This window comes from Natator depressus, chromosome 11 (genome assembly GCF_965152275.1).
Source record: "Natator depressus isolate rNatDep1 chromosome 11, rNatDep2.hap1, whole genome shotgun sequence".
Lineage (NCBI taxonomy): Eukaryota > Metazoa > Chordata > Testudines > Cheloniidae > Natator > Natator depressus.
Genome location: NC_134244.1, coordinates 23,159,499 through 23,172,466, shown reverse-complemented (window position 1 = coordinate 23,172,466; position 12,968 = coordinate 23,159,499). Strand labels below are relative to the sequence as shown.

Below are 12,968 nucleotides of genomic sequence, written 5' to 3'. Positions count from 1 at the left end.
CATATACTGAGGACATATGCAACTAAGTATCATTATTTAATTATTTGTATTTCAGTAGTGCCCAGCTGTGCCAAGGTGCTCTATATACACACAGTGAGAGTCTGTTCTTGCTCTGAAGAGATTACAGTCAAAATAGACAAGACAGATAAAGTATCATCACCATTTCATAAAGAACCAAGGCACAGAGAGATTAAGTGATGTACCCAAGGTCACGCAGAAGGTCCACGGCCAAGCCAGCAACTGAACCCACGACTCATGAGTTTCAGTCCGTGGATGAACTACAAGATCACCCTTTCAGTCTTAAATAGCCTTTGTGCATATCTGATGTGATTTTCCCTTACAGCCTGGGTAACAGTAGTTTCTTCTTGGTGGGTCCACTTCTGGAGGGTAAAATATATCTTTATATATAGACCTATTCTGACAGCACACACATGGGCCGCTAGGAATAGAACCCTGGTCCTTTAGGCACAAAAACATAGGCCTCGATCACTTGAGCTAAGGTTCTCTTTTAGCAGACACCTTCCCCTATAATTCCCAATTTGACAGTAATAGGTCACACAACCTTCCTTTAGGCCATTCACTAAAGGTCAATTTATACACACAGGGTACATTACAGGGAGACTGGGGCAATGGTCTTTCCACAAGGCCAAATTTACTTTTTTAAATCTCTTTATGGACTTGCTTAGACCTTTCCATGCTTCATTAAATGGGGCCATCACACAACTAGATGGATTTCTTTTCTCAATTCAGCATTTATTTGGTAGCCATACACCCATAAAATGATTTACATATGTTGTATGTAGTGAACTATAGAGTGCAGCAGAAAAGTATAAAAGTACCATTCATTAAAAGCTGGCTTTGGTCTGTTTTGTGGGAGTCACTTTTGTTTATACTGGGTGAACTTCACCCCTGTGCCAAGGGCCTGAATGAGTCCATACAAATCACTTAGGCCATACATACACCTCATGTGAAGAGCAGCTCTACTCTGAGTAGTGACTTTGTAAAATGGCACCTTCTTGCTGCATTGATCTGTTCCCAGTTTCTTATTTCCATAAACGCTGCAGAGCCAGCACAGTTAAGAGAGGAGCTGGATTCTATCCTTTGTTGTTTACTACATTGTAATCTGTTACACCTGTCCAATCCCATTGAAATAATGCAACTTCGGTGCATCACTGAAGGCATTATTTGGCCTACAAACAGTGCTTAAAGTGTGCCTGGTCAAAAGGAGTCACACAACCAGCAAATACAATTTCTACAACTAGAGCTGGGGGTGTCATTTCAGCCCTCCCTAAGAGTAAGCCCCCTTTGATTGGCTGCTTCCCTCAATTCCTCTCTTCCAGGGGTATAAACAGCCAATCAGAGCCACTGTAGGCAGAACTCTCCCCACCCCACTCAGGAGCTGAAGCCATTCTTGGGACAGGGCAGGGGGAGAAAGGGGACCAGACCAGAGCCTACTAACTGATGGTGGCTCCATTCCTCAGTTCACAGTCAAGCTGGAAGGTCATCTTGAGTGGGGTCCCACAGGGACCAGTTTTGGGGTTTGGGTCTGTTCAATATGTTCATCAATTATTTACATAATGGCATAGAGAGTACACTTATAAAGTTTGCAGACAATACCAAGCTGGGAGGGGTTGCAAATGCTTTGGAGGATAGGTTAAAATTCAAAATGAGCTGGACAAAATGGAGAAATGGTCTGAAGTAAATAGGATGAAATTCAATAAGGACAAATGCACTGAGGAAGGAACAATCAGTTGCACAAATACAAAATGGGAAATGACTGCCTAGAAAGGAGTACTGCAGAAAGGGATTTGGGGGTCATAGTAGATCACAAGCTAAATATCAGTCAACAGTGTAACACTGTTTCAAAAAAAGCAAACATCATTCTGCGATGTGTTAGCAGAAGTGTTGTAAGCAAGACATGAGAAGTAATTCTTCCGCTCTACTCTGTGCTGATTAGGCCTCAACTGGAGTATTGTGTCCAGTTCTGGGGGGCCACATTTCAGGAAAGCTGTGGACAAATTAAAGAAAGTCCAGAGAAGAGCAACAAAAATGATTAAAGGTCTAGAAAATGTGACCTATGAGATAAGGTTGGAAAAAATTCGGTTTGTTTAGTCTGGAGAAGACTGAGAGGGGCTATGATAACAGTTTTCAAGAACATAAAAGGTTGTTACAAGGAGGAGGGAAAAAATTGTTCTCCTTAACCTCTGAGGATAGGACAAGAAGCAATGGGCTTAAATTGCAGCAAGGGTAGTTTAGGTTGGACATTAGGAAAACCTTCCTGTCAGGGTAGTTAAGCACTGGAATAAATTGTCTGAGGAAGTTGTGGAATCTCCATCACTGGAAATTTTTAAGAGCAGGTTAGAAACAAACACCTGTCAGGGATAGTCTAGATACTTAGTCCTGCCATGAGTGCAAGGGACTGGACTAGATGACCTCTCAAGGTCCCTTCCAGTCCTATTATTCCCTCCTCCCCACACCTTCTCCTCCTGTGAATATTGGGATGGCTCCTCTGCTTCTCCCCCAGGAGGGACCCTGCTCTGGACCACCCCTGGAATTGTAGGAGAGGCAGAGGTGAGGCAGAATTGATGTGGTGGAACTGATGGGAGGGCTGGAGAACAGGCAGAGGTATTTTCTCTCTCATTTCTGTAGAAAATGATAGATCCTTTCACTTTTTTCAGACCACTTTAAATAATGCCTTCAGAAACTTCATTACCACTGATGCCACAAAAGAAAGAAAGTAAACCCAGCTTGCAGTAGATTCCAGGTTGCTTTTGTACGGCTGCCATATTTCTCTCTTGTAAACTGGGCACAGTGAATATGGAAATTGCCAAGAGATGATAAACATGGAACTCAACAATGCTGTTTTTACAAATCTGGATTTGTGAGCCACGTCCATCGCCATAGTATCTGAACGGAACATCTGTAGTATCTCATCAACTTTTCCAGAGGAGATGGGCACTTTAAATCTTTCCTAAGAGCTTGTGTAGGCATTCTCCACTGCACTGAACTTCACTGTAAGGTAGAACAACTAATTTTTGATGTAAACTGCAGGTCTTTTTTATGACTTATGCATGCACAAGAGCCATTTATATGAATAGAAACTTGTTAATGACATACCTTACAGTGTGCACAGCTCAAAAATAGAAACAAACCTGAAGGAGAATTTTCTAACCCACAACTTACAAAACCAACTGCATACATATATATACTAGATTATTCTGAGTAATACTGTATTGTATAATTCAACATAACCTAGTATACAGTAATCCAGAGCATTTTACCCCATGTGAAGAGAAGTACTACTGTTCCATTTGCTAGTATAAAAACAATGAGTATTTAAGTCTAGCTGTACAGATCTTTTTGTGAGTAGAGATAGAATATATGTACATATTTGATAATCATATTCAGTTTTGCAAAAAGAGTATACTGCATTGATAGTGTTAGATATTTAGGGTAGGATTTGGGTACCTTGCTCCTTTAGGCCCCTTTAAAAATCCCACTCCTTTAGTACTGTTAGCTTAACTTACTTTTTTAGATGTTCAAAGAGGATTTTCATTGTGTCACGGTTTGGCCTAGGGAGCTTCTGTAAAAGACGCCTTATGGACTTAACTCGAGTGCTGCTGTCTGGATTTTCTGATGGGGAAAAATAGAAAAAAAGCATAAGATTTGAGTGTCACTTTAGGATATTGTTTGCATACAGTTATGTCAGACATCTTAGTAACTAGAGCTTAAACTAGAGGGCACTGTTAACGTGGTTACAAGTGCAGCTATCTTAGAATGTCTTACCCCATGTGATACTGATGGAGAGCCTACACAATAGCTTACAAATGATTGAAAAATCTTTCTAATGGTTCAGGAAACATTTTCTCATCAGAGAACTGACTTTGTATTCTATGCATTTATTTTAATAGGCCATTTGGATTCGTACAAATGCAAATATTCCACGGCTGGCCTACTTGTGAATAGTAAGTAGCCTTCTTATAAAGTAGAGTTTCCTATTCTGGAACTACATTCCACCAGTGCACCAGGATCTGCACTGGACACCTCCTTAAACTGAGTAACCATGTAATCTTTACTGTCTTTTTTTTTCCTGTGCACTCCTCCAATGACCAGATTGGTTCCCTTTCTTTACTGCTAATCTCTCTATATCATGCTTTTGATCCACACACTTATGGATATTAATTTAATATTATGATTTAACTCATGCTTTCTAGTGATCAGCAGTTGGCTACACACAATTCGATTTTTTTAGCTATCTTCTACAATTGGTTGTATTGGCACCATCATTTTTAACTGCCTTTTGGTAGGAAACAATTACCATTACCAATATACAATCAGTAACAAAAGAATATGGGACTAAGAATGTTACTGCTGTCTTGGTCGGGATAAGCATTGTAGTTTAGTGTGATTCATGGTTTCAAGGACATACGTTTTGCATATGGCTTATGCTTGTGATATTTGCATTTATTTGCATGAGATGTTGCTACTAAAACAAAGACGTACAACTGTGGTTCATTTAGGAACAGATTAGATAAGGTGACAGTAGGCCTGATATTGAGAAAACATCTTGTAAGCTGCATGTTCTAGATAACCTGAGAATTCTTTTCTGATCTGATCAGCTATAGCTTAACTATCATCTATAATTCTGAGTATATTTTAGTATTTAATATTTATGTTGGTCTAGCATCCAGATTCTCCAGTCAAAGTTGAGCCCTCTTTGTGTTAGGTGCTGCATAAACCATATGAATACACAGTTTCTACCCTGTAGATTTTATAATCTAAGAAGCAAATTTATAGCACCACAGATCCATCATTTAAATTGAGTTTAATTATGCAATCTCTTCCTAGGAAGCTCAAAGTATTTTGAGAAAAGACTAGACCTCCGAATAATCAACATAGAGATTATTTTTTCTTTTCAAAATCTTCCATGTGGATATAGTTTCAGGGAAAGTAGCGAGACTGACAACCCTGGAGAACGAAGTTATCCACAGAACAGACATAGGCATGGGTGACAACAGACAGAGGTTTCTATGCACAGCCCTATCATTGTATTTTGACCATGATATCTAGGGACCCAACTGTACAGTGGAGAAGGTAGTTCAGTATCAATGCTCAGTCAGTCCTTGGCCTCTCTGTTGAGGCTGCCAAAAGTAGTGATTATTTTTGTCATGTGGATACCCTGTCCTGTGAGAATTGAATTGAAGATGCTATCCAAAATTATATAAAATTATAGCAAGTATACTTTTCAACTGATATAACTCAACAATAGTTTCCATTCTGTTTTCCAGAAAGCATTCACTGGCCTTAAGCACCACAGATGCACCCACTCAGCTCAGATGTGAATCTAGCCTAGGATTTTTAAAAAACAGAGTTATGAAAGAAGGTCAACACCACAAATCAAAGCACCTGATGCTTGCTTATTGTTGAGTGCTCAATACTTCAGGGGAAATGCAGTACAGGAAGGATTTATTATAGGCATCTATGGAGATGTTTTCCCATCCCACACCCCCCAGGTTGATTTGCATAGATATCTACCTGGGTGTCACCCTCTATTCCAGAAGTGACTGCATTTCAGAGATCAGGGAAGTGATTCTTACACGGATATAATCCATGAAACTTTTAGCATTACATAAATGCACAGTAATATTCTAATACCCAATCCCTTTAGAAAATGGAAAGTATGGACAGTTCTTTTTTAAAGGCAGACTCTGCCTCCTTTTTAAAGTGCATAACCAAAGACATGGCCAGGAGAAAATAGGATGAGAGACAGTTAACCAATTTCTAAAGCACAGAAATCCTAGAAGAAATGGTGCATAAAATTATTTTATGAATCAGCCTATTCGTTAATTGTTAGCCCATTGTAAAAGAGGAAAAACAGGCAACATGTGGTAACTTTAGTCAGCATTTCTGAACAGGGAATGATAAACACCTCTGCCTGGCTCTGGCATTTATCAGTACTGAGATATTATTACCACATAGACTCACAGCATGGTTACTGTTATCATCGAAAAAAAGAGCCAGCTAATCTTAATGGTTTGTAAAGCCGTTACCTGCACTGGTCTGACATTTATCATGATCATTTTACCACATGGGTCCTACATAGCAAAGGTATTTTATCTGGAAGGGACATCACTATGAATTATTATTTGCAGCTAGGTAGAAAATTGTATGTTGTAGATACCTTTTCTCATTATAAATCACAGTCACATTTCACCATTTCCCACACAAAGCTGCTGAGCCCAGAATTTTTGCCACAATGCTTACTCTCTCTACCTTTTATAGTTCCATGAAAACATTGGGTACTTTTTCATTAAAATGCTTGATGTTGTTTTTTTAAATGCTACATATGCTTGATTTTTTTTGAATGTGTTAAAGACAATTTTCTCCAACTTTATAAACTGAAGTTGATAAACTGTCTACTTTTTTAAAAACCTTGTTCCTGCTTCTATCTTAGCGGCCAGACTTGTCTCTGCTCTTGACCTTGTCAATGCAATATTTAAGAGTAGATCGGATGTAAGTCCTTATGCTTGATTTTGAAATACCTATGCATTTTCTTCTCTGCCTGAAATCCTTGCGTTCCACTTTAAAGCCACTGAAGATTTTCTCCCTTCATTTTCCTAATTGGGAAGATTTTTTTCATGGATGCCTCTTCATCAAACTAAAAAGAAGGGGGAGGGAAATCCTACCTGAAGATTTGTGTAAATAGTCATCCAAGAGGTATCACCAAACTATCTGTTGCCTAATGAAGCCCAGTAATTTACAGTACAAAGAAAGAGAAGACATTTTGTAGATCTGACACTTCTTTTTTGAAACTCTAAGGCTAAGTCCAGAATATGAAATAGACTAATTTTTTTAAGTTAAAGTAGCACAAAGGTACAACTTGTAATTGCAAAAATAAAAAAAAATCCCTGTTAAAAGATTATCAGTAAGTTCTGGAAAGTTCTGTTTTCTTTTCTCTAAACTGTTTCAATAGGAATAAAAACAACCAAAAATTACACACACACATAATAAACAGGGAGAACATTTAGCCCTTCCCCCCCCTTTTTTATTTTAGGATAAATATGGAAGGAGAATGTAACAATTTTAGCAAATTAAGATAATTTCATGTGAATTGCAGAAGGTACTTTTATGTTGCTAGTACATATATTTAGAAATTGGGTTCCTGTATTTAAAAATAAGGTTCTCTTTAAGAAAGCAAGACTGTAGAGATGCTCTTGTTTATATTTAAATGAAGAATGCATTAAACAAGCTACAAAGCATTTAATATTATATAGGCTCTTTTGAAAATGAGCTTTGGATAAACATTTGAACATGGAAGAAAACATGACGTGCCTGTAACATTAACTGTGGCTGGGTGAAAATGAACAAAGAAAGTAACCTTTAGCTTTTATGTCCATAAAGAATACTTAAACAAATCCCATTGAATCTTTCTTTTAATCATTAATTTTAAATGGACATAGCTATTTACAACAAACCACTTTGTTTTAGAACAGGAAGTCCAAGGTTTATCTCCAATAACTCACATTTTCTAGGAAGGGATGTATGTCTCTAACCTGACATGCATTCATTATTTTGCAAGGTACTGGAGTCTGACCTTTGACCCTCCTCAGACCTGCTGCATTATTCATGCCTGACTTACTTTGTGTAGTTTTACTACAGTACCCATTTCCCTTTACCAGCAGCTTCAGTTACTTGTTCATGTTTAACGTTAAACTGGCATTTATGGCTCACATTAATGCTTAATTTTATTTCAAGCCATCATCTCTTCTTTTTGTCCTGTTGAACCGAACTGTGTTGTGTGGCTGGGGAAAAGGCGCTATATGATTCTGCATAAAATATTGCACTACTGAGCTGTCACCAACACTAAGATTTTTTTTAAAAAGCGTTTCCCTCTTCGCTTTTTATATTGCACTGCTCACCATTTTTTTGAGAAACTTTATGCTGTGTTCAAAATGTCACACACTATTGCTACAGCAAATTCCGTAACCAGAGACTACGTCCAACAATTCACACAATTGATTCAACTGCCAGGTTTTGTTTTTGTTTTTTGTTTAATCAGAACTGAGTAGGTTAGGTGGATTTTTGAGTGCTAATGAAATTGTGAGACTTATGGTGCTGGCTACTGCCAGCCATAGTGTGGGCAGACGCTCCTCAAGCTTCCCCACTGTGTTGCTGTGCAAGCATCCCTGCTGTTATGTTTGCTATAGTTTTAATGTCTGTGAAAAATTCCTGATGAAACTAAATTATGTTATGCTCTCTTGTTTACGTAAATAAAATACCCGATTTGGCCAGTTTGTCCTGCCCTTGCCCATTTTAGAAGCTCTCCCATAGTACAAGTGCTTAACTTAACCCCAAATCCTATCAACTACCTCTGTATTATCAGGATATGAGAATTTACTTAAAACAGAATGCACATTGGGCTTCATTTTTCAGTGGTGCTGAGTGCCCACCTCCCCAACTGCCATCAGTCGATTTCAGTATTCAGAACAAAGACCACTGTGGTTAAAAAAAATGTGAAGTTAGATTTTTTTTTAAAAAATCGGATTCCTCATATAATTTGAAAAACAAGGATATTTCATCTTGTGTAACATTAACGTCTCAATCTTAATCATCTGCTATAGACAATGCAAACCTTATTGCATATATACATTGTAAAATACTACTACATTTAAAAAAATCCATAAGAATGTGCAAACTAACTAATGCTTGCTATAAGGAGAATAAATCAATTCAGACCACAAACTGGTTACTTTTTATTCATGCCTCAGAAATAGATGTTGCAAAAAATGAACATTACAAGAAACCTTTTTATATATCCAATTGATGAATTCACCAAATGTGATACAGAGTGGAGTTTTCAATGAATATTCATACAACTCTTGCAATCCATTAGCAAGACTTAAGACAATGAGTTTGCAACTCAATCCCATTTAACAAAAATATATGTGGAATTAATGGGGAAAAACAGCACTTACAAAACTTAAACTTTAATGTATCAAACTCCAGGTGCCAGAGTTTGAGGGAAATAACCAATAATAGTCATTTTTTACATATTTGATGGGACTGATTATGCAATGTGCAACTCTAAATGGCTTATAGCACATTGTAGCATGGTTCCATCCCATTGGCTACAGTAGGGTGCAGGCAGATGGATGACAGTGACAAGGAGAGAAGTGCTTTTGCTTAGCCGTGCGTTAAGATGCCATCCAGAAGCTCTGTGCACTGCAGACACTTCATTAGGATGCCAGGATAATGGTAAACTACCACTCAGAGTGACACCCCATTTCCTGCTTACTGAGCTCTCCAACCTCGGCAGATGTCAACAATCTCACAGTGCTACAGACCAGACCTAACTTTCCAGTCACTTTGACTCCAATTTTTTCCCCCTTAACAGTGCCATACATTACATGCAATATGTAACAGCAAATACTAAACGGAAGACAAAATTTGCTGCTCTAATTATAACAAAGCAGCATCTGACTTAGGTACTGTATGTTCAGAGTACATACAATCAGCTGGGCATTATAAAAGAGAGATGCTCTTTGTTAGTCAGTTTTAAGGGTTAATTAGACTTAGGACTTTAATAATAACAGTTAAAGTCTGATCCCAGTAGAGACGATTGTGCTTCATGACTAGTTTCCATTTAAATATGAAAAAAATTTGCGGAGCTCTTTTCTGATAGATTTCATATTCAGTTTCAGCCTCGTGCATGGTTTTCTGTACAGAAAGAGCAGACTTGAGCATCTGGATGGTGTGATATTTTCTCTGCAAATGCACAACTCGTGGCCGTCACATACCTCCCTAACAGCAGTTATAGCCAACAGAGAGTCTGTGCTACAATACTTAATCTATACTTCTTTCCAGAGATGCAAAAATAGCTACTTATCCTTTTAAAAATGATCTCCAAAATTAAAAACATTGTTTAAAAGGCCCCAAATCATCATGTAATTTTTCCCTGGTCCAAATTTTATTTTTCAATCCTCTGTGCATCCATAAACAGACTCTCCCATGAAAGAATTATTGATGTTTTTGAAACCAGAAATCCCTATTTACTTTACAAATGTTGCATTTAGAATATTTCTTTGTGGGCCAGGTTGATGTTTTAGCAGGAGTGCTCTGCACTGCCACAAAGATAACCGAGCATCTTATTCTCTTTGGAAGGGGAAAGAGCACGACAAGGCAGCACAGTTAGCCACAGAGAGCTTTCTGTTTGCTCAGAAGAGTGACCCCTCCCCAAGCCTGTGTTAAGGAATGACTTTGATTGGCATTCTAGTCTTCCCAGAGTTGTGTGGGGTGAATAATAAATGTGAATAATAGAAGTGGGTTAAAAAAGAAGAAAAAATAGTAAGGATTCTGAGGAATCTATTTGGGATGAGATGAGACACGTTTCCCCCCCACTCCCCCACCCCTCGTTCTCCTTGCCTGGAAATTAAGATGCTTACCAGGAATCTTTACAAAAAAGCTGGAAACATGGGGCCAAATCCTGAAGTCTTTCCTAAGATATTATCCATTCTTACTTGGGCAAAACTCCCATTGAAACAAGCAGAAATGAAGAATCTGCACTTGCTGATGTTAACAGGATATTACCACGGCCTTCTGTGGGAACAGGTCTGGGTCCTAAGGGAGAACTTTAGGATTGGATCCATACATGATAAAAGCAAATATTTTTTACCTGATTAAAATGTAAAGTTGTGATTATTTTAAAAATCTGTTTAAAATGCACTGAAAATATTTTTTCAAATACGCATTCCCATAACATTTTGCTGCACTATGACCTTTGGTCTGATGTCTCCTAATTCTGCAGAAGGTTAAGAAGAGAGATACCTCATATGTGCTAATACTGGCCATATTTGGGGATTAGAAGTTTCAAGATTTTTAGGAACAAAAGAAATATGCACATTTGATTCTTTTCCCCATCCAAATTATTTTTAAAAATCCAACAACAGTAAACAGTATCTCCCCAAGGGAGATTTAGATTTGAAGACTGTTCATTATATCATTTGAATAAGACTAGACCTGGCCTTTTGACTTTGAACCACTACCAAATTTCAGGCTGTGAGGAAATTGTTCTACATTTCCTGACAAATTGAGTTAAGCAGACATTAAGTGGGCTTTAAGAAAACAAATGGCCATCTTTATCACAGGTGGACACTGATGGCTTAATGGGGCCTGGGCTGATTGTATCACTTCTAATGGCTTGACGGGAAGCATTAGGGTTTTTGCATAAAGAACTGGCATTGCGAACCCTGCTAACACAGACCTGTCAAGCGTTCTGTATCCCTTTGTGCATGGAAGCAGATGTTTGTATGTATACTATGAACTGGCATTAGAGCAAGCGACAGATGCCTGTATGAATGCCAGGTTTGTGAATTTTTACAGCAGGAGCATGTTCTGAGGAAGTGCAGCCCTGCCCTCTATCATAGGTAATTCCCACTGGAACTTACTAAATCCCAGCTATGTTTTCATTATTTGGTTTTCCTAGCAACTGGATGAATGTATCTGTCCTGAAAATGTAAGATGAGAATGCTACCAAATTCTTACAGATTTGCAGTACTGGGGCTGTTTTGAAGTTATTATTTTCTGTAATTTCCGTTGCACCCTGTAATCTAAACCAACATTCCTCAAAGGGGAAAGTGGTATTATAGCTATCTAATTAAAACGAGTGTTAATGTTAGCCTGGTAACCATTCCCTCCTCTCCCTGCCAGTCCCCTGCCCCCCGCCCCCCAAAAAAAGGAAAAAAGAAAAAAAAAGAAATGCTGAATTAGATTCACAGCACTTCATTGCCTTCCACATACAGAATTTACACTGTAGTTGTCTGTCAATAATACGAACAGGTAGCTTGCAGTCCATTAAACAAACACCGTGCCCCCCTCACTTTTATTTGACATTTTATTTGGCTATGACAAATGAGCAGCAGTTGGATTATAACATAATTTGTCTTGTCTTTATTACCAGCACAAAGGACACCATTCATTAATTATTCTGCCGTTGCAGCTTAACACTAACTGGAAAGGTCCCTCTTCGGACAGATGGCGGGGACGATGTTATTTATATCAATCAGCCAAAATCCTCAACAAGGATTACTGTTCCTGAGACTAAATGATTTATTTCTTTTTACCTCACCCTCCCTCAACCCCTTCTGCTTTCAGAGATTTCTCTATAAAAACAAAATTTGATAGGAATCTTAAAGCAAAGCCATATTTAACCTGTTAGCTTGCAAAACAACATGCATGTTACATCAGTTTAACTACACGACATTAGTTGCATATTTTGAACTGTTTTAGCTTTTTTTTCATCTTCAACTCCACAGAAAAAAGATTAACTGAGGGTCTTGGAGCAGCAAGTTCAGCAAAAGTTTGCCTTTTCTGTAACACCATACTGCTGTTGTCCCCAGAGACCACCAGGATCAGGAAATGGTGCCAGCTGTCAGGATTTCTGTCTCTGATAAGATGAGATGACCCACCTTATTACAGAAAGACCAGCAATAGACCTTTTGCAAGATGAACTAAGATGTTTCGTAAAATTCCAGGCTAAACTGAGGGTCAAATCATACATGAGACAGATGCTCATCTATTCCTACTGGATACAAGTCTTTATTCAGTATCAAGGAATGGAGGGGTTTTACTTTACTTGCTCTGTCTTGTTAATGACTCTGCCCAACACATAATCAAACATTAATAATTTCTAGAGACTGAATCCATATGCAAAAATCTTCTGAACGTCTTTTACAGGACTTCTGAAATGGTGCCCTTTCTTATAGACATACTCTTTGGGAAAGAAATCCATACGGATTGTTATATCGCATGAGGATTAAGATATTTAAAGTTTTATCCAAGTTGCACACTCTGTTATAATAAAGACTAAAACACAGAAACTTTTATTGTCTGCAGAAATTATTGGTATAACCTTGCTATCCTGATTAGTTTGCAAATATTAAAAGTCCCATCAAGACAAATATCAGCAACAT

At 38.1% G+C, this 12,968-nt stretch overlaps 1 protein-coding gene across 1 annotated transcript in view; it reads right to left on the bottom strand.

The window, feature by feature from the left end:
• Positions 1 to 12,968, bottom strand: part of ARHGAP15 (Rho GTPase activating protein 15) — a 465,551-nt gene that overhangs the window by 30,688 nt on the left and 421,895 nt on the right. Inside the window, exon 13 of the mRNA XM_074967296.1 lies at positions 3,528 to 3,633. Coding sequence (XP_074823397.1) covers positions 3,528 to 3,633 — 106 coding nt within the window. The remainder of the gene's footprint in view (positions 1 to 3,527; positions 3,634 to 12,968) is intronic.